Consider the following 23,657-nt stretch of genomic DNA (forward strand, 5'->3'; position numbering starts at 1 on the left):
GTGCAGGCCTAAAACATTTGAGCTTCTTGGCAACAAAGTGATTTGCTTTGAACAAGAGGAAATGTTTATATTTCGTGTCTTAGTCACCATATTTCTGTCAGTGCCACTACAATGAACAGGAAGCATTATTTTAACTATGACTGCTATAAATGATAGCATGTTATTGTTGCCAATGTGAAAAGACTCATCTGCACATTCAGATATGTGATTATGAAAGAGAATGACTCACACTGCGGTCGTCGTCCTCGCTCTTCATGTGGTTTGCGATGAAGCGGACTCCATCTACAGCCTCCTCAAACCCTGGGCAGGCCTGGGCCAGCAGAGCCTGGGTGAGGACCGTAGGGGGCTGCTGCTTCCCCCGAGGTAGAGCAGAGGTCTGCAATGGATTCGAACCTCCTTCCCTGGCCTCTCTCCCCCCTTCCCTTATCCCGTTTAGTCCATCTGTCGACCCCCCTCCACCACCCCCTCCGCCCAAATCTGCCCCAAACTGTTTCACTGAGGCTCGGTTCACATAGCATGTGCACGCCTCATTGTTCTCTTTGTTCCCTGATGAAGAGCCGCCCAGGCCCAGCCCCGCCATGAGCCCGGCAGCCAGACCCCCTCGCCCACCTTCCTGCTGTTCATTGGCACGGCGGCGCTGGCGCAGACGCTGTCGCTCGCTGCTGTTGCGCGGCTGCTGCATGAAGAGCAGGGCGGGCAACTTGTTGAGGAACACTAACTTTACCCATGGAGGCATAGTGTGTGTGGTGGGTGACCGGTGATGCACGTTCAGCACACACACGCTCGTAACAATGGAGAACGTGACCAGCACCATAGTGAACATCAGATACTTCCCAACCAGAGGGACGTCGAGAGATGTGGGCGGCACAATTTTGGAGATCAGCAGCAGGAACACAGTGAGGGCCAGTAGCACTGAGATACAGAGCGTCATCTTCTCCCCGCAGTCAGATGGCAGATAGAACACTAGGATGGCCAGTGAGGTGATGAGGACGCAAGGAATGATGAGGTTGATGGTGTAGAAGAGGGGTTTGCGGCGGATGATGAAGTCATAGGTGATGTCTACATAGGTTGGGTCCAAGGGGTTCTCGTTTCGACGGCCGGGCAGAGCGATGATGTCCCACTCGCCACTGGGTGTGAAATCGTCCATGCTTGCCACATCAGCACGAAGAACCAGGTCCACCTCTGTGCGGTCGTAGGTCCACGAACGGAAACTCAGAGTGCAGTTCTGCTGGTCAAACGGGAAATGCTTCACCTCAATTTTACAGGCACTCTTATAAATCGCTGGTGGCAACCAGAAGACACTTCCATCATAGGAGACGACAGCATTGGAGTAGAAAGACACCTCATACATGCCGTCAGCACTGATGAGGAAGGAGAGAGAGAGGTTATGAGGTGGTTTCTATTATAAAGGAAGCTTTATCAACAACATTTGTGGCATAACTTTGATCATGTATTGTCACTTTTATAAAGGCACAAACAGTTACAGTAACACTTATAATGGAAATATATATATATATATATATATATATATATATATATATATATATATATATATATATATATACATTTACTCAAGGTTTATTTTAGAGCTTTAAAGCTGACTTAATTGTTATTTTCAGGTTGGAATATTTTTCTAGGTGGATACATTTTAGTTTATGCATTACTGATGTAATTTGTAGATAGAGATCGCTTCATGTAGAAAGTGCATTATACAGTAGTTTTGTAACTTAGCACATATTGTGTGAATGAATGTTTGTGGATCATGTCATGACAACAAACATTTAAACATGCAGATTTTGCAGCTTGCACATTGTATTCAAGGGATACACTTCATTGGCTTGTGCATTTGCTACAAATCGAACCCATGTCCTTGAAAGTTTGGATATTTTAACTTTAATAAACTTTACCAAGACTGGATGATTACATGATTTTACCAAATAAGTCACATGCCAATACATCACAAATCCTCAAGTATAATTATTAAGTGTTGTGGATATACTTTTAATACAGTATATTTTTATATTTACTGCCTGACCCTGTTTCTTCAAAAGTATCTTGAAGTTCTTGAATCTGCCAAGAACATTTTTAATCCTTAGTGTTTTAAACCCTCTCATTCTTACTGATCCATCCAGACAAACACAGGAGGGATGCTTGTGTTAACTAGGTTCGATTTAAAACATCTACTGTGTGACATGACAGTGTGAGAGGAGGAACATGCTTTATTTACAGTGAGGTCATGTAATGTGACACATGAACACTGCTAATGAGATAGAGACTGATAAGCAGGGAAATGATCTACCCTCCACTGACAGAGGAATGGAATGGGTCATGAAAAGAGAGGATGAAATCTGATAAAGGCAGTAATAATCTGACTAGATAAGTAAATAAACAAGAGCCAAAAATAGAATGATCTTTGAGACTTACTTGTTGTAAAGAACAACGTCAGGTAACCAAATATGTTTGGAGGGAAGACGGACCTTCTTCATGCCGTCAAACTCATCTGGGTTCCATGTTAACCGGTAGTCCTGCCACTCCTGAGGAAAAGTGAAAACAAATAACCATGATAGACTCAAAGAGGTCTTTGATACCTGAAAAAAAAATCTTTTAGCATTCATTTCCATGGCAGAATAAACAGCTACTTTTGAATTGCTGTCAATGGAGAAGGATGTGTTTAGCAGCCAGATAACGTAGTTACAAGACCAACTAGCACATGTTAACAACAAAACCTTGATCTCTTGGATACAAGTGAAATACACTGTACATCTATGGTTTTATTCCACACATATTTCTCATATCATGAAAACTTCACTTCACATCGACATGTGAACAGGCGGTGTAACCAACCCTCACATGTGTAACGGATTCACAGAGGCAGGATTCAAAAGCAAGTAATTAGTTTATTTGACGGATGGTGTCACAGAAGTCAAAACTCAGAACACTGAAGAAGTCCGGATAAGACAGAGCAGTGAGAGAGGCTCTGTTGGCGACACGGGCAGGCTGTGAGCAGCTGTGACTCGGGAGGTCGGTACAGGTAATCCGGGAAGGGATCCAGCGTTTCACGGAAGGGGGAAACGACAACCAACACGGAGACACAAGGGGAAACATCCAACAACGCTCTGACAAAGACAAGAGAGAAACAGAGAGACTAAATAGGGTGAAGGTGATGAGTTGCAGCTGGTGCAGGTGATCAGCCACAGGTGTGTGATGAGCCAATCCCAGGCTCCGCCCTCACCTACATTCAACACGCACCCAAGAGTGAGACAGGGAATCCATGAACCGTGACAGTACCCCTCCCCCTAGGAGCGTCCCCTGACGCTCCCAGCCGACCTTACCTGTTGATTGTAATCATCAATAAGGGAGTGATCCAGAATGTCCCTAGCAGGAACCCAACTTCTCTCCTCCGGACCGTAACCTTCCCAGTCCACCAAGTACTGGAAACCGCGTCCCCTCCGTCTAGAATCCAGAATGCGATTAACCGAATATGTTGGTTCCCCATCTACGAGTCGCGGCGGTGGGGGAACCGGGACTGGCGGATTAAGGTGGGAGTGAAAAACAGGCTTGATTTTGGATACATGGAAGGCGGGATGAATCCTCCTGTACGCCGGAGGGAGTTTGAGGCGGACTGTCACCGGACTAATGATCTTGGTGACAGTGAACGGGCCGATAAATTTGGGAGCAAGTTTATTAGATACGGAGCGGAGAGGAATGTTCTTGGTTGAAAGCCACACTTTTTGACCCACGACGTAAACGGGAGGCTTAGACCGGTGGCGATCGGCTTTAGCCTTGGTGCGCGCTCCCACCTGGAGCAGAGTCTCACGGGCTCTGGTCCATGTGCGATGACACCTCTGGATAAAGGCGTGAACAGAGGGGACCGCGACCTCGGAATCCAGACTAGGAAAAATAGGTGGCTGGTAACCTACACTACACTCAAATGGCGAAAGGCCCGTAGATGACACTGGTAACGAGTTATGAGCGTACTCAACCATAGAGAGTTGTTGGCTCCAGGATGAAGGATTCTTGGATACCAAACATCGCAACACTCTTTCCAGATCCTGATTGGCTCTCTCAGTCTGACCGTTGCTTTGGGGGTGATAACCCGAAGACAGACTAACCGTGGCTCCTAGTAATTTACAAAACTCCTGCCAAAATTTGGACACGAATTGGGAACCTCTGTCGGAGACCACGTCCATCGGGAGGCCATGTAACCGAAAGACGTGGTCTACTACAGATACCGCTGTCTCCTTGGCTGAGGGTAATTTGGGCAAGGGAATGAAATGTGCTGCCTTCGAGAATCGGTCCACGACGGTCAAAACGACCGTCTTGCCCTGGGAGGGCGGGAGGGCGGTAACAAAATCTAGAGCGATGTGGGACCAGGGTCTCGAAGGAACAGACAACGGCTGAAGTAACCCATGAGGAGGTTGGTTAGATGTCTTACCAACCGCACAGACTGAGCAAGCCAAAACAAAACTGTGAATGTCGCGAGCCATAAGTGGCCACCAAAATCGTTGCTTTATTAAACTGCTAGTGCGGTTTACCCCTGGATGACAAGCAATGTTGGAGCAGTGACCCCATTTGAGGACCTCGGACCTTAACCCCTCCGGAACGAACAAACGACTCGGTGGGCCGCCGGGCGGGGGCGTTACCCCTTCTAAGGCCACTTTGACCTTCGATTCGATCTCCCATGTGAGTGTAGAGATAACTATCTTCTCTGGCAAAATACACTCGGGAGTAACCGGGCGTTCGGAAGCATCAAAAATACGAGATAAAGAGTCGGGTTTGATGTTTTTAGACCCGGGGCGGTACGAGAGAACAAAGTCAAAACGTCCGAAAAAAAGTGCCCACCGAGCCTGCCTGGAGTTGAGTCTTTTAGCAGATCTAATATATTCAAGGTTCTTATGATCCGTCCATACAATAAAAGGTACCCCCGACCCTTCAAGCCAATGACGCCACTCCTCCAACGCTAACTTGACGGCCAACAACTCTCTGTTACCAATGTCATAATTGCGTTCGGCAGGAGAAAGACGATGGGACAAAAACGCGCACGGGTGCATCTTGTCATCTGAGGGAGAGCGCTGTGAAAGAACCGCTCCTACCCCCACCTCTGACGCGTCGACCTCTACCACGAACTGACGTGTGGAATCAGGGGCGACTAAGATGGGAGCCGAAACAAAGCGGCTTTTAAGTTTGGCGAATACAGCCTCGGCTGTATCGGACCACCTGAACGTCGTTCGGGGAGAGGTCAAGGCAGTCAGAGGTGCGGCTAGTTGGCTGAAATTGCGAATAAAACGCCGATAGAAATTGGCGAACCCCAGAAACCTCTGTAGGGCCTTACGGGAATCTGGACTTGGCCAATCCATCACAGCCTTAACCTTGTCGGGATCCATGCGCATTCCCTCCGATGACACGATGTACCCTAAAAAAGGAACAGACTGTGCATGAAAAGCGCATTTCTCCGCCTTGACAAAAAGCCCATTCTCTAGCAACCTCTGAAGCACTCGTCTGACGTGTCGAACATGTTCCTGGAGAGACGAAGAAAAAATCAAAATGTCATCCAGGTAGACATATATGAATTGGTCGACCATGTCTCTCAACACATCATTGACGAGTGCCTGGAAAACCGCTGGGGAGTTGGAAAGGCCGAAAGGCATGACCAAATATTCAAAATGCCCCCTGGGGGTGTTAAATGCGGTTTTCCATTCATCCCCCTCCCTGATGCGAACCAAATGATAAGCGTTACGTAAGTCCAACTTCGTGAAGACGGATGCTCCCTGTAACCTCTCGAAAGCTGAAGACATCAACGGCAAAGGATAGGTATTCTTTACCGTGATGTTATTCAGCCCTCGGTAATCAATGCAAGGTCGCAGAGAACCATCCTTCTTCCCCACGAAGAAGAACCCCGCCCCCGCTGGAGAAGAGGAAGGGCGGATGAATTTGGAGGCTAGAGAATCAGAAATATATTTCTCCATGGCCTCCCTCTCTGGAATAGAAAGAGAGTATAGTTTGCCCTTAGGCGGAGACTTACCTGGGAGTAAATCTATAGCACAGTCATAGGGACGATGCGGAGGAAGAGAAGCAGCTCGGGACTTACTGAACACTTCCTTCAGGTCGAGGTACTCCGGAGGCACGTTAGACAGATTCACCGTCTCACTCTGAAAAACAGAACGAGACACAGACGAACAAGCAGACACCAAACAAGACTCATAACATTTATCACTCCACGCAGACACAGAGTTTTGTCCCCAGTCAACCCTTGGATTGTGTAACTCCAGCCAAGGGTGACCGAGGACAATGGGAGCCAAAGGGGAGTCCAGGATGAAAAATGAAATGCGTTCAGTGTGGTTGCCGGAAGTGATCAGTGTGAGTGGTTCAGTGGTGAATGAAATGTCAGGGAGAACTTGTCCGTTAAGTGCGTTGACAGAAATGGTGTTCTTGAGTGCAATGGTGGTTATGTTGAGTTTATGAACCAGGGCAGAGTCAATGAAGTTACCTTCCGCTCCCGAGTCGAGAAGGGCAAGGCTGGAATAATCCTGAGCTGCCCACAGCAATCTCACCGGGAGGAGAGTGGAGGATGAGGTCTTTTCCACGGAGATCCCGCCCGACAGTAGCCTTCCTTTTACCGCCGGGCGTGGTCTTTTACCGGGCAGGAGTCTAGCAGGTGTCCGTTCCCGCCGCAGTACAGGCAAAGACCACGGGATCTCCGTCTCGCCTTCTCCTCCCGGGAGAGCCGAGCTCGACCCACCTGCATGGGCTCCGGGTCGAAGGTGTGGCTGACCGCATCCGTAGTGCTGGCCTGAGGGCATTCGACGCTCCCAAGCTGAGGCTCCATCCTGGACCTCAGCCGACTCAGACGAGCGTCCACCCTCAACGCAATATCGATGAGACCGTCAATCTTCTCCGGAAGGTCGATGGTAAAGATCTCCTTCTGGATGCGGTCAGCCAGCCCATGCAGGAACATGTCCCACTGTGCCTCCTCGTTCCACTTGCACTCGGCGGCCAGGGTGCGGAACTCGATGGAATAATCCGAGACCGAGCGGTTACCTTGACGGAGCTCTGCGAGTTGACGTGCCGCTTCTCTTCCGGTCACCGCTCGGTCAAACACCCTTCTCATCTCCGCCGCCAGCGTCTGGAACGAGGAGCAGCAAGGATGTTGATTCTCCCACACCGCCGTTCCCCAAAGTGCGGCTCGTCCGGAGAGCAGGGTGAGGACGAATGCCACCTTGGATCTCTCCGTGTTGAAAGTCTGCGGTTGAAGAGCGAAAAACAAGGAACACTTGGTAAGGAAGGCTCTGCAAAAATTGCTCTCACCGGCATAACTCTCGGGGGTAGGCAGACGTGGTTCCGGTTGCCGCGATGCGGATGGTGTGTGGGGAATCGGCGGTGGGTCGGGCACAGTGGGACCGACGAGTTGTTGCATCTGTTGGGTCAGCTCGGCCACCCGTGCCACCAAGGTGTGTACTGCCTTTCCTGTGGCAGTTAAGTTCGCCTCCTGCTGGTCCAGTCTCTCGTTGCTGCTGGTCAGTAGGGCGTTGATACTCGCTGAATCCATGGTTGGTCAGAGCGTTCTGTAACGGATTCACAGAGGCAGGATTCAAAAGCAAGTAATTAGTTTATTTGACGGATGGTGTCACAGAAGTCAAAACTCAGAACACTGAAGAAGTCCGGATAAGACAGAGCAGTGAGAGAGGCTCTGTTGGCGACACGGGCAGGCTGTGAGCAGCTGTGACTCGGGAGGTCGGTACAGGTAATCCGGGAAGGGATCCAGCGTTTCACGGAAGGGGGAAACGACAACCAACACGGAGACACAAGGGGAAACATCCAACAACGCTCTGACAAAGACAAGAGAGAAACAGAGAGACTAAATAGGGTGAAGGTGATGAGTTGCAGCTGGTGCAGGTGATCAGCCACAGGTGTGTGATGAGCCAATCCCAGGCTCCGCCCTCACCTACATTCAACACGCACCCAAGAGTGAGACAGGGAATCCATGAACCGTGACAACATGTTATTAAGATCATGTTCCTCTGTCACATACATCACTGCTCTGTCAATTAACAGTATATGTAATGTATTTATTAATGATCTGTCACATTTCATTACTGATAGAAATGTCTTAATGAACTAGATTAGAAAATTAGAAATAATTACTTCAGGCCATAAATGCTGACAGATTAAATAGACTGCAAATGAGAGCTGTCAAAAGGCATAGCCTAACTAATGGTAGTCGTCTTAATACGCACAAAACAGTAATAAATGTCTAAGGATGGTAATTTAACACACTTTCTGTTGAGTTTTGACCAGATAGTGACAACTAATGTAATTATATTACATTCTTTACTCAGACACACCAATTGCATAGGCCCCTACACACAATTTGGCTAGAAAAGGCACACACAGTTGCAAAGTTTTATGGGTAACCTGTACTGACAGCGGCAATAACTCCTGCCAACTGACATCTATGGTCATAGTGACCATGAGCAGATGATTCAGAGAGGTAGTGACAGAAAGATGGAGAATGAAAGAGAAAAAAGAGAGACGTGTAAAAGAGTACTATATCTGTACAAACCAATTTTGAGGAGTAGTTCTGTGTATACACTACACTAAATGCTAGTAAATTTCACAAATAATCACGAAGAAATGCAAGTAATAAATTGAATTAAATGTGAGATTTTGAAGTAGAAATAGTTTATTGTAAAATATACTCCAATATTTGTGTCATTGGGTATGGTCCAATCCTAAACGCTTGATGCAGGTATTATAATATAAAGTCTTTAACCCACACAAAGAATCACACGGAAACCAGGAGAAGTAGCAGCATAATCCACACACTTACTACAGAAAATAAAGTCTTATTCGGAGAGCTAGTAGAACCGAGGTGGAGATGGAAGCCTATTAGAACAGGGAGATGCCAGAGGGAGTGAGGCCCAAGGTGGAGCTGGAGAAAAAAAGGAGCCTGGTAGAACCAAAGGGGTTGAGGTTTGAGGAGCAGCCAGAGGCCAAAAAGTCCACGGTGAAACTGGAACGACAAGAGACCAAGGTGAAGCCTGAGGTATGAGAGAGCCCAGTGGAGCCCAAATGATCCTAGATAACGGTGGAGCTGTTGGAGTGCAGAGCCAAGGCTGAACCTGATGGGTTGATGTGGAGATGTGTGCCAGGGGATGCCCCCTCACAGAGCTGTGCTTGTGTTGAAGAGGCCTGAGGTGGAGAACTGGAGGGAGTCAGCAGCATGGGTGGGACTGAGGGTCTGCAAAGTACCAGCGGAGCAAGAAAATCCAGATGGATGAATGGAGCCAGCGGTGAAGATGGGAACAAAGGGATGGGGAGATCACAGGTTGGGACTAGATCATCAACAAAGTTATCAGGAGCTGACTAAGGGATACCGAGTTCAGGGATGGGGATGAGGGTGGGGGCTCGCTTCGTCTCAATTTTAATGAGCCAGTGCTTCTCTACTGGCTCAGGGGTAGATTGTCCCAAATCCTCTGACCTTGCGTTGGGCATCATCCTCAGGACAGATATGGCATCTGTCTCTGGGATAGCCATCTTCCTCAGTGACTCCCACTGTGAAGGAGGGAGTCCTCCCCTTTGTTGACTTCATTAACACCCAGAGGGCAAAGTTGAAGTCAATGAAAGGAATATGGTACACAAGCAGTATCTGGCCTAAAATGTTATCCATCCCACTCCAAAAGATCTGCTTGAGAGGCTTGTTCTCCCAGCGTTCCTCATCTTCAAGATCTCCTCAGCACACCCCTTCAAAGATCGTCCATTCAGCAAAGGGCAGTCCATATTATTACTCATAGTTGAAGGACGATTATTATGAAACATTGTGTATGGTCCATTCCAAAACGCTTAACATGGGTACTATAGTGTAAAGGGACAGATTTACTAACAGTTTGCACCAGTGCAAACCCTCTTTTGACGTTAAAAAATGTACAAAAGACATGCAGTGATAAATGATTACTCAATATGCGTGGACAGGGTTATTTTTGTGACTGACCTTATTGCATGCATTTGTAGGAGTTTCCATTTTAGGCTCAAAAGAAATAGGAGGAGAGTATTTAAATGAATCACTGAGGTGATTTACAAAGGTTTGCTCTCGTCAATTTACTTGTGTTTGCGGCATTACCGCCCCAAAAAGCGTAGATGCTAACCAGAAACCAGATGCTAATGAATAGATTGCAATGGTCATTATGGAAATTATCCAGCTGGGTCTGTGTTCATTCATTTGCGTTTCGTCAGAAGATCATGCTCAGAACTGTCCACTCCCATCAGGACTTTTATAGAATTGAGCTTTCATGCTAATTTGCCGTTTAGTAGCCAACAGGGAACAACTGAAACAAAGGGCTATATTCTATGTACTCATTAGAAACTCAGACAACTAAAAGGGTAATTTACAAGACTAAATTTATAGGTCCCATGGCATGAAATTTTAATTTTAAAAGGTTTTTCAACATTAATATGAGTTCCCCTAGCCTGAATGTTGACCTCAAGTGGCTAGAAATATCGGTGTAAACTGAGTTCTGGCTGTCTTTCTCTGCCTTTAAGAAAATGAGAGCTCAGATGAGCTGATCTTTGAATTCTCCTTTTATGCCGTCATACCAGGAAAGGTTTCCTCTTCTTCCTCTGCTTTGCCTGCCCAGAGAACTGGTAGAGAAAGGATTCCGTTTATCAGTTGCGATGTCAGCAGCACAGGCTTTAACCTATGGATTCAACAGCGCCGCCACAAACAGAGACTAACAGTGATCATTAATGCCTGATCTAGGATCAGTTATTTCTGATGTGTAGCAAAAAATTAAGGTTCACACAGACTTTCTTTCTATATCGTTTAATATTGTCATCATTCATATGCATCAGTGAATCAAGCCAGTGACTAAAACTATCAAATTCATGTTTCTGTTAGTAGCATGAAACAAATCTGTTATTTAACTGATTTAACTACAGAGAGCGATCATCAAAGAACACTCTTTATAATATTTGGAACTGTTAAACACACATATATCTGCAGTGCATACTTGTCCAAACTGATGTTTGAATGACACAGTGATGCTCAACTGAAGCTCTTACTGTATTCATGTTGATGTCGTGTTAGTTGTGGTGAAAGCATTTTGTGAGAGAAATAACATTGCAAAGTTCACTTGTGTTTACTCAGAGCTCTCAGATACAAAAAAATAAATTTGCGCACGCACAGCGCTCTCAACAACTCAGCAATCTCTCAGTAATCTCAGCAATCTTTCCCCAGCTCGCGGTCTCTCTCTCTCTCTGGACTGGCAGTGCTGCAGCTGCTGCTCATGCCTGACTAAACCACGCCCCTCCGCACATAATCTCATTTCAAATAGATGTCAGCCAATCACAACAGTGGGTGTTTTCACTGATGTCTCACAGCAGACACGCCCCTTGAAACAGCACTCAAGACAGAGGGCTAATATCAGTATAGAAAAAAAAAATTATGACATTTTTGATGTAAAACTATAATAACAATATAAGTACACCTTAGGAAACTTATAAAATAATAAAAAATCCATGCCATAGGACTTTTAAAGGAAACCCAAGAAACGCAGGCACATGAATGAAAAAAATGTATGTATGTGTAAAATCATTTTACATATGGAAAATAAAACAGCGTAAATAATGCAAGCATAGACTGACCTGTGTAAGCCAGACATTGGTGGTCATGATCTGCTCTCTCTCATGCTGTGTAGAAAAAAACAGACATAGTAAGGTGAAAATTGACACAAACTGCATAATCAATACAATTTAAATAGCAATACAATTTAAATTAATACTTTTTCAGATATTATCTTTCATGTAGTTTGTAATATGGCTTATTGTGAATGTAAAAGGTCTAAACAGTTTTAAAGATCAAATTGCACAACAAATGAAATTAATTACTCCCAAAAGAAAGAACCGATAATGAACTGTCTGAAATGAGTCTCAGTAATTCCAGTCTTCCAGCACAGACCTAGGTTTGTAACATTTTCCAGCCTATGGTCTTTATTGGCTGTCCACGAACATTGACCCACTCTCTAACCCTGTAGTTGTAGCTGAAACTAGAAGAGTTTGTTTTGTGTTGTCGCCATGTTGAGTAGATGCCGTTTTCTGCATTGCGAGAGAAAATCCACTTCACATATAATTCCCAAGGATGAGGACTCGGGAACAAATTGATACAGTAAAAATGACATCATCGTTCCTGTTCATTTAACTGCGTACCAAGAGCAAATCAGCCTCTGGAGCTGAAATTCAGATATGATAATGACCGTTTGTTTTCTAACATATGCTGCAAGCAGTCGACCAATCACAACAGACTGCGACTTCTGACCAATCAGAGCAGAGTAGGCTCTCGAAAAGGAGGGGTTTATAGAGACTGAATCCTTCAACAAAACGTTTAAGACACTGGGGTGAAAGAGCTGATGCTGCACTGAACATTAAGGGGGTTATGATTTGAGAAATCAACTTTCCTTTGAGCCTTTGATATATAAAAGGTCATGGTAATATAAGAATATCCTGTAAGTTTCAGAGCTGAAAACGTATTTTTAGCCAAGAAAAGCTTTTATTGACACCAGGCCCTAAAAACGAGAGCTCTCAAATATATATCTCGTTTTATATATTGATCAATCAAGGAAACACCGCCTCAACAGATAAATATGTATGCCTGCTTCTGTAGCCCCGCCCAGCGACTCTTGGAGCTAAATGGATTGCGCTACTAAGTAATTAACATGCCGAAGATAGCAAGATATTGCGCTGTGCCTGGATGTAGAAGAACATAGTCCCTGCATAAGCTTCTTTCGGATTCTAATATCAGGAATGTGTGGTTGAAATGTATTTTTAATTGAGTTCCAGCTCATGTGCGTAAGACATTGCACGTTTGTTTGCTTCATTTTACAGAGGAATCGTTTGTAAACAAGACACAGGTCAACACTGGATTTGCAGACATATTGAGATTTAAACAATGATGTGCCTTCTATATTGGATCTGACATAATTGTGCAACACACTTATGTGAGTAAAATATGTATTTTAATATGTGATAGTATATTGCATTGTTACAGATCATTTTGATTATGTATACATGTTTAACAGAACATACCCTAGCACACTGTCAGAGGCTGGATAATCTTTTATTTGTTGGTTAATGGCGATTTTGTATCAGACTTGGACATGTAACATCCCAGGTCTATGCGTTTTCCAGACGGGCTACCAAAACGCAAACCTGTCGGCAGGCCAATGAATCTTAAATAGTGAAATAACATTCCTTTCCTAAATTGTGTTGTTCACTCTCTTGACTTGATATTTGAAGGGTGCGCTTGCATGTGTATGTGTGTGTGTGCGGTTAGTGCTTATATTCACCGATCGGATGGGCCAAGTAATTAAAAAACAATATTCCAATCAACAATCGACAATTTGCGAGCCCTGTAAGAGAATAATTTTCAAAACAATCCCTCCCTCACCTCACGTGAACTGACAGGGGAGCAGAAGCTCATTAAATATGCAAATATTATTAAATCCTAGCCGTGGGCGTTTACTTCCAAATCTACAGTGCGGCACGCCCATCAAAACTCAGTGTTCAGGAGACAACTATTACTTATTAATTATGATGTTCGTGAATCTAAAAACCACATGAACGGCATTAGTTGACCTCAGACAACAGTATGAAAAAATGTAAAAGCCAGTTCATGACACCTTTAACAGAAAATGTAATGTTTATTTGATCTTGGATACGTATGAACCTACCTTAACAAAATTAGGAACCTTTAAAATAACATAATAGGGGCACTGTAAATGAATGATCTATCTTTTTTGTTCCTGAATTCATTAAAATGTATTAAAAATGTAAAAATAATTAATATATATATATATATATATATATATATATATATATATATATATATATATATATATATATATATATATATATATATATATATATATATATATATATATATACCCAGTACAGAAAGTACTCATCGTTTGCGGTTTAAAATCTGTTTTTATTGATCAAAGGCTACATTCTTGAGCATAAGGGTTCTTTTATGGATCAAGGACATTAAGAAGCCTTTGATGGCCCCTCCAGAGATGAATTACAAAGGAATGACACTGCTTTCCTTCAGCTTTCAGCCCAGGTAAGTGAGCTGCTGATTTACAGTGCATTACAAGCATGAAGGAAGCATGTAATTGGCTGACAGCTGAGCGGTTAGCATATAACGATGAGTGGTCAGTAAGCATTGGTAATTTGCTGCACCTGTGGGAACAGAGATGGCTATTTCCTGTTGTCCACACTCTCTTCCAACAACATGCTGACAACATTTTACTCAACATTAAAAACAAAACAAAAAAGCATCCCTCAGAGCCTAACTGCATTATGTCACCGCTCCATTTTAGGCCTAAGTGGGCTTACTGAACTAAGAGGCATAATACCACATTGAAAACTGCCCAAATCTAAAAATAGAAGTAATTTTGAATAGACAAGAGGCTTTCGTTAAATGCTCCACCTCAGTCACTGCTAAAATATTAAGTCATGATTAAGTGAAGTACTTCACAATTTGTAAGCGTACTGTAAAAATGCGTACTATTTCAACATGAAAGAGCAAAAGTAAACATTTCCACTGACCACACTGATGAGCTGGGCCAGTGAGACCATCAGATGCACAGTCACCAGTTCTGAACCATTAGTCGCTGGTCGGATCAGTTTGTTGTAGTGGGCTGGATTAAGAAGATGCTCCACCAGTCTCTCTTCTGTATCTGCCCCATCACTGCCTGTAAGATATATACAGTAGATCAATATACATCCTACATTTTAAAAAAATCCCATTTTTGGATGTGGCATCTGTTGAGTAGTTTTGTTTAAACCTGAGGCACAGCTGCAAAACACAGAAAACCTCCTCTCTGGAGAACAGCTTGGGTTTATGAAACAGAAATCTGTTATAACAAATTTTCAGTTAACTTTGCATAAATCCACAGAGAAAATGATGCAAAGAACGATCAATCAATTGTATATTTCTTAAATAAAATGTTTTATTATTGTAAAATTCAATATTTTGATTATGAAAATGATCAAAATATTTATGGTCATATATTTCATTATGATTAGGCAATAAAAACGATCACAAAATATAAAATATTTTAATATACTGCAGTTTTCATCTGGTCACTAAAAACGGCTTACACTTTAAAAAAATGTAACTAATGTTTATTCTTTTAAATTCTTTCTATATCTAATTTGTGGTCTTACAAAATAGGCCGTGTAAGCTACAAATAATCAGAAAGAATGACTTTTTGAATGACATTTGTTGGGAGCCTTTCAGCAGCTTTCAGCCTTTGGCAGGACAGGAGAAATACACGGACTCAAATCTTTTTTATTTTTGAGAGTGACAGACAAACACACACCACATGCTTATAAATCCCTTGTCGCATACTCACTGCAATTGACTAATAGCACCTACAGATCAATCCAGTGGGATGGTTTTATTCATCAAATCAGGTAAAGGCTGTTTTTACCTACTTTAGTCTAGTCAACATGGAATATGACATATTTCTAATCTTTGCTAGATAGTACAATATAAAATGACTCTATACTTCTCTAGTTCTAATAGCAAGCAAGTCAAATAATCGCTTTCATATATTCCTTGGCTATTCTGTCTTCCTCACGGATGTTCTCTTCACTTATCTTGCCGTGTTGTTTTCTCCTTTCTCAGGGTCAGCATAATAAATATCCTCTGTCTCTCTCCCTAACTACTCATCCATCCCGTTCTCTCTGTCTCTGTCTCCCTGTCTCTTATTGGCTTGTTCTTGCTGCTCTTGTTGTGTTCAGTGGACAGGAATGATGTTTCTACGGCACAGATCAATGAAGACTCTAATCACACACCATAAACTCTCTCTTTCTCCACGTGCACATGCAGCCCTCTAAATCTCCCTGTCTCTATCTAAATGCAGCATCTCTTTTCTGCTCAGTTTTCCTTCTTTTATTGTTCCTGTCTTTAAAAAAAGACCATGACAGAGTGAGATGCCTGATTTGGTGAGTTGTGTGCTTGTTTGTCTTTATATATGATTATGGTAGCGTTGCATAACATGTACCCTAATAGAATGTGTAGGATGTTTAGCATAAAAAATGCAAAATGATTTTAAAAAACTCCATAATGTTTATATTTTAACTGTCACAGAAGGGTTTAAAAACTGTCATTGATGTTCATGGCGGCAACACTCAATAATCAAGGATATGGTGAATTCAGGTGAAGAATTTTTCTTTTCTTATTTGCAGGGTACAGTATATACCAGTAAAAAAATTAAGAACATGCACTCCAGAAAAATGTCTTTTCAGGTAAAGTAGGCCATCTCTTATTGATCAAATAAAAATTAGAGATGATAAAAAACACATTAACACATATTTCCCCAAACAAACATTCAGCAAAGTTCATTTAATTAATGTGCAAAATTCAAAATGAAAATATCAGAATATTCAGAAATCAGAATGAAAATTAACTCTATAACATAAAAATCTGACTAAAATATAAGCAAGAACAAATCAAAGAGAAACATTAATGTAACCATGTTTTCAAAACTTTTTTCTTTCTGTGTTTTAACACTTTAAATTACCTTTAATTGTGATTCAAATTTTAAATCCTTATACTTCTCCCATTCTTTCTTCAGCCAACCGATTCATTTTCTTCCATCTCTGACTTTAATTTCCATTTCTGGTATGCGACAGGTATACGAAGATGAAGATTTAGATAAATATGCTTTAATAAGCTTCAAAGATACATACAAATACATGTAATTGAAGAAACATGAGAGTTGATGTACTAAATATCGAAACTAAATATCCCTGACAGATTGAACCCTCCCGTGAGGGGCCATAATAAAGGAAGTGATGGAGGGATGGTGGAGGTTTTGGAGGTGGTCGAGTAGTAGGCAAATGGATGATGCAAACAGGCTAATGGGAATGTGGAGGTGAAGATGAAAGTAGACGCTGGATATTGCTGACCCAGCGCGCGTCCAAAAAGATAACCCATGGTGGAGTGAATGAAGGACGGAGCCATGATGGTGACTGTGGGCATCATGAATGAATTAATGAATGAATGAATGAATGAATGAATGAATGAATGAATGAATGAGGCATTTATATAGCGCTTTCATATGTACTACTATACACCCAAAGCGCTATACACTAATGTCAAGGGTCTCTCCTCAACCACCACCAGTGTGCAGCATCCACTTGGATGACTCACACCAGCGATAGGTGGAGAGGAAAGAGGGAGAGAGAGCCAATTCAGTGGATGGGGAGTATTAGGAGGCCATGATTGGTAAGGGCCAATCAAGGGAATTTGGCCTGGACACCGGGGTAACACCCCTACTCTTTAGACCACAGAGAGTCATGACCTCGGTTTATCATCCAGGGGACGACCGATGGACAGGTAGCCACAAGAGCCGCTCATGCAGACATAGAGCCGAGGGCCACGGCGGAGCCGCGGTGATGATCCCCAAAATGGAAGCGGAGGCATGGCGAGGTCTGACCCAGGTGGAGCCGACAGTCCGAGGGAGCCCAGAGAGGTCGAACAGCTGATGATCAACACTGGAATCGAGGGAGGAAGTAGCACTGGGGCCAGGGCAATGGGTCAAGGAGGATCTGAGCACACAGAGACTGGAGGCGGAGATGCAGGCTCATCACTCCCAGGAGGAATTGGCTCCCTGCAGGTCTGCGGTAACCACGCCACTTAGAGAATTTAGAGGTAACGCTGATGGGCCGATGGGGGACAATAATGACTAGCAGTGGCTGAGGGAAAAGGATAAATATCGATAAACAAATGAAATCCAACATCACTCTGGAGAAGTTGTGGGAGAGGGAGGCTGGGTGGGGTTAGCATGACTGAAGAAGATGATAAACATACAGATAAGCTCGAGGCACAAGGAATCCAGCTCTCCACTCCCTTGAAAAGTGTTTGTTGAGTCCAACTGGTGCTCACTTAGCCTGACAAGCCAGACCCACATCAAGATGTTTGGTCTGGAAACTCACCATAGACAGGGCTCAATCCGAGGGGCGGGATAAACGGTTGTCTTTCAAACTCCCTCTGCACGCGATAGGATAGCGCTACACCAACCAGAGCAACGAAGGTGAAACAGAGCTCGTTGATAGATTAAACATTCGCCGTATCCGGTCGGCAAAACTCAGAACACATCTTCCCTTTTTAAGAATGACTTTAGTGCCATTCTTTGTTCTTTTCTCAGAGAAAAGCTTAACTCCAAGTCTTCCAGAGTCGCGGTCAAAGCTGATTCGAATGACCGCCGCCGTTCGCCAGTTTCTTTGTTACTAGAAGCACGCAAACGCAACTCGGCCGTTGTCATTATGGCCCCGCCCACCGACTCTATACACAATGTGATTGGCCCGGCAAGAGTTAGGGGAATACAGCTCAGAAGGGTATTGAGAGTTGCTAGACTACACTCGCGGGCAGATTAAATTTGCTGCCGCTAGGGTACGTCTAGATTTCTAGGCTAGTGCTCACTCTCAGTGGCGGGAGAGTAGGCGCACCATGCTTCCTTTCCCTCAAACTCCATGAGGACTCCCACAGTGATAGACGGTGATGAAGGCTCACACCCCTGGTCAGACTCGCGGGTGATGGTGCTCTTTTCTTCAGGCTCTGGTTCACACAACGCGGCAGTCTGTTTGGGGTTCTAGAGTAAGAGCTGTTGAACAGGGCGATGACAGGCTGGGCTCTGGATCAGGCTGTGGTGTATGGATCAGGGGTAGACACTGTCCAGACACCTAATGATGGCCTCCTTCCAGCTAAGTCCTTGGGTGTCTGGGAGGTCTACAGGAAGTTCAAAGTTTTCCCCCATCCAATACAATGATTTCAGCTGAAGACTCGACCTTAAAGAATGGATTTTGCAGCAAGAGTTGCAAAAAGTTCTCCATTTTACTGTGGAAAACTCTATGGTAAAATTCATTAAGTTGAGACTATTTTGAGGACAAGCATGGTTAAGGACAGGCATATACGAAGATGAAGATTTAGGTTAATATGCTTTAATAAGCTTCAAAGATACATCCAAAGATACACATAGACAGGACCAGTATTTTTCAAAAGAATGCCTTGCAAGATAAGCAAGGTAAGCAAGAGCCTTTCAAAAACATTTTTTTAAAAATCTTACTGACCCTGAACTTTTGAACTGTAGTGTAAATGGGGACCTCCCGGAGTCAAGATTTACACAAATTGCCAAAAATATGTGGACACCACCTTTCTATAAAATGTGATTTGGCTATTTCAGCTCCTACTACTAACGGGTGCGTAAAATCACTGTGTCTGGTGTCGCCTGACTAGCCTGCACCAAGACCAGACCTGAACTCCACTGAACTTATTCAGGATGAATTAAGATGTGAACAAGACCTCACCACACAACTGCATCTGAATAAGAGCAATTTCCTGCATCCATGTCCCATCATTAATTGTGAAGCCTTGCCAGAAACCGGGAAAGCTATTATAACAGCAAACAGAGGATGCACTCCTCTGATTTTGAAATTACTAAATGTTTAGCATATGCCACAAGGTCTATCCTCCTTTCCATTCCTCACCATCATCCATTCTTTCCTCTCTCAGTTCATCCATCCTTTCCCCTCTCTCTTTTTTAAAACAATGTTGTGCGGGGTTGTGTTGAGGAAGAAGGTATTTTAATAAATCAGCATGTTTTCTCTTCCTCTTTTATCCTCTCTCTCACTCTCTGCGTGTTTGCTGTGCTATATAAAGCAAAGCAGTGGGATGTTGTCTTCTCCAGCTCTCTATAAGTGCTTATAATGTTTTCTTGTGCTTTTGCCTGTGTGTGGATCTTCTCTCATTTAAATATTGTAGGGTAGACTGGGGGCAATCTCTTGGTATGAAAATGCTATGTGTGTTCAAACTGTCTGTACCATCAATACACTTATAAAGAGAATTCGATCTGCCATGAATAATGTTTTTAAAGCAAACATTGAAATGTTATTATTTTAAATAATTTATTGAATAAAGCAGATCCAACAGAGCAACCATTAACTACCATAGTAGGGGAAAAAATGCTATGGTAGTTAATGGTCGCTCTATCTGCTTTATTACAAACATTCTTCAGAATATCTTCTTTTGTGTTCAGCAGAACTTAAGTTACGTAATCAGATTACTTTTTCAAGTAACGAGTAAAGTAATGCATTACTTTTAAAATTTACAACAAAATATCTGAGTTACTTTTTCACATTTATTTGACTGACAGCTGTACTGTGCCCAGGTCAAGAAAAATTGAGAATAAGTGCAGAGGCGTTGTGTGTAAACATGTTATTGTAGTTCTAGAGTAAATGAGTGCATTTATTAATCATCTCACTTGCACAATAAATATTCAGTACTCCTCAAAAAGAATAAAATCAGTCAAATGCAAAATCAGAATACTATGCAAACCTCCAATAATTACATGTTAAATAAAACAAATATTTTATGCATTTAATCTACCTTTATTGACCAGTGTCTTGCTGCAAACCTTCAATGATTCAGTTAAACCATGAGAAAAAATACTAGATTTTTATTATTTACTATTATTTACTAGGTTTTTATTGGTTTTATTTGTTTTCTCCTGCATCCTATTCTTCCATTATCCAGAATGGCAGCACAGCTGAAGGGTTAGTTTGAGCTGCGCCCTCTACTGTATATGCATACATTAGCCTCAGCCTGAAGCTTATTATTTCAATTCTGGTATAAAGAAGTCTTTGTGTTTGCACAAAAATAGTATGGGGCGCCGTTTCTAAAGCGGCTCACACTGAAAATAATAGCAGCATTTTGTCACATTTAGCTTCAAACAATGTTTAAAAAACTGGTTAGAATTTTTGACAGTCACTTTTTAACACATTTACAACAATATTTGTCAACTTAGATATATTTTAAATCGTTAAATCTAAATATTAAATGTTACAACTAAACGTTAAATGTTAAATCTAAATGCTAAATCTATAAATCTAAATGTTAAATCTAAATCTAAATCTACATTTTAAATCGAAATGTTAAATCTAAATCTAAATATTATGTCTAAATGTTAAATTGAAATCGAAATGTTAAAGCGAAATCGAAATGTTAAAGCGAAATCGGAATGTTAAATCGAAATTGAAATGTTATTTCTAAATGTTAAATCTAAATCTGCATGTTAAATCTAAATCTATATATTATGTCTAAATGTTAAATCGAAATTGAAATGTTAAATCAAAATGTTAAATCGAAATCGAAATGTTAAATCGAAATGTTAAATCGAAATCTAAATGTTAAATCTAAATCTAAATCTAAATGTTGAATCTAAATGTTTCGATTAAAACTAAATATTTAACTAATATGCAAATTCAAAATGCCGATAACTGGAAGTGTCAAAATAAAAGCTTGAGGAGGTCCATGTGTGTTTATAGCATCGTGTTAAATAAGTAACAAATAAAACCCATTTCATCCTCTTGGACATGAATCATCGTGATAATAACTACCTAAAATAATAAACACGTTTGGAGAAAATGTATTTGAGGGACTTATGATGCGGACTTATGATGACCTGTAGCCATAATAACCAGCCACTAGGGGTTTCACTTTGACTGAATGTTATGTCCTCACTCATCATGTCATCACTCTCTGTCATGTTCGCGTGCTGAAACACCAGCAAGAGCCTATATATATCCCCTCGTTCAAAATGTCCAACAAATCTGCGTTGTGATCCAGAACACCGCCACCATCAGAATATGGTGTAAATCACAATTTTCCCAGATAACTTAAATTTAACATTTAGATTTAACATATAGATTTAGATTTAAAATGTAGATTTAACATTTAACGTTTAGTTTTAACATTTAATATTTAGATGTAACTATTTAAAATATCTCTAAGTTGACATTTTTTACACATTGTTTGAAGCTAAATGTGACAAAATGTTGCTGTCAGCGTGAGCAGCTTTACAAAAGACGCCCCATAAAATAGAACTTATTTGTTAAAAATAAATAAAAATGTAACGCATTAGTTCTCTTAAAAAGTAGCTAAGTAACTCAATAAGTTACTTTTTAAAGTAGTAGTGCAATATTATATAAGGCATTACTTTTCAAAGTGACTTTCCCAAACACTGAACATAAGTGGATCCATATGTGTGACTTCATTAGAGATAGACCGCCCGAAAATCACCCACATGCCATTCCAAACCTGCAGGACTTTTTTCTGCAGAATACAATATATTTGAAAAAATGTTGGTAACCAAACATTTTTGTTTCCCATTGCTTTCCATACAATGGTCAATGGGAAACAAAACTGCTTGGTTACCAACATTCTTTAAAATATATATTTTTTGTCTTTCAAACAAAGAACGTCATACAGGTTTGGAACAACATGGTGGTGGACTATCCCTTTAATGGCAGTCTTATCAAACTACAAACATTTATATAGATTAGTACACATACACATAACATGCACATTCACACATGCTATCTTACATATTTTAATGAAAGAATTAATTACATTAGATGGAACTATATTAGATACTATGTCATACTATGTGTGCATACAGTACATTCAGCTGTGAATAGCTGATAAATAGGGTAAATATCCACTGCACAAAATAAGACTCTCCATTCAGGCTATTGTAAATATTTGTGCTATATTTATTCACTGTGTTTCTGCAGTACATGCCTTCAGAGAGAAGAGAGAAGTCAATTCAGGAGGAACGTATGTTTTAGACAGATGCCTAGAGCTGATGGTATTGATCTGAGCATCTAAAGTACACTCATAACGGTGAAAGCTTCCAAAGACAGGCCAAACAAATTGCTGGCCATAGAAAGCTATTGTGTTACCTCACATCGTATTGCATCACACATACCGCATCCATTCCACAAGGACACGAAGGGGAGTTGGCTTCATAAGCTCATTTGGCTGACATTGTCTTCTTTGCAGGATAATCTTGCCTGACAATATGTCACTAAATCCTACCTCTCAGAATGTCGCTTTGGTGTCACTTTTTGGTTTACCATCAGAATTAGAAATTGCTTCTAAAAATTAGAATGTTATTTCAGAATACGCCCTTTTTAGATCATATAAAATCTTACATCTGTGGATTGTTCTTTGATTCTGGGCAAAAAAATCTGCATAACAGTAGCATTGCTGAATGATTCCTGTAACTATGTAATCAAAGCATTTGTGCTTAAAGGGATGCCCTGGTGTTAAGACATGGCTTAATATAACATAAAGGATGTCTCTTACTGAAATATGTAATAGAAAACCCATGAAAGATCTACATTATATAAAAAAATCCATTACATATTTGGACAATGGGCGGAGCCGTTTTGTTTGCTCTCTTTTAGTGCGTTCAAGTCCTCCTGCATGGGATGTCCGTATTTACGAGGTGAGACGTCGTGTTTATGACATGTGCGTTCAAGTCTCTTTGGTTGGAGAGAGATGGCGGTGTAAACGGTATCGCTATATATTAGGCGTATTGTTATATTACAATGCTTGCTTACTTTGTTGTAAATGACAAAGCCTGATAGTGTCACTACTAAATACCCGTTATATACAACTACAGACGTTGCATCCATTGAAATCGTCCAGATCAGGCTTAAAGAAAATCTCAAACTTCTCACTGGTATTTACGACTTTGTGGTAGCGTTCATGTGCACTACTATATCTCGATGACATAGAGTGGTTGCACTCCGCATTC

General features: G+C 41.9%; 1 protein-coding gene across 1 annotated transcript in view; it reads right to left on the bottom strand.

Annotated features, from left to right (window-relative positions):
• Positions 1 to 23,657, bottom strand: part of chrnb2 (cholinergic receptor, nicotinic, beta 2) — a 42,168-nt gene that overhangs the window by 7,948 nt on the left and 10,563 nt on the right. Inside the window, exons 2-5 of the mRNA XM_067448798.1 lie at positions 14,596 to 14,741; positions 11,638 to 11,682; positions 2,425 to 2,534; positions 230 to 1,361 (exon numbers count right to left, since the gene is read on the bottom strand). Of these exons, the coding sequence (XP_067304899.1) occupies positions 230 to 1,361; positions 2,425 to 2,534; positions 11,638 to 11,682; positions 14,596 to 14,741 (1,433 nt within the window). The remainder of the gene's footprint in view (positions 1 to 229; positions 1,362 to 2,424; positions 2,535 to 11,637; positions 11,683 to 14,595; positions 14,742 to 23,657) is intronic.

Source organism: Pseudorasbora parva, chromosome 7 (assembly GCF_024679245.1).
Source record: "Pseudorasbora parva isolate DD20220531a chromosome 7, ASM2467924v1, whole genome shotgun sequence".
In the NCBI taxonomy this organism is placed as follows: Eukaryota; Metazoa; Chordata; class Actinopteri; order Cypriniformes; family Gobionidae; genus Pseudorasbora; species Pseudorasbora parva.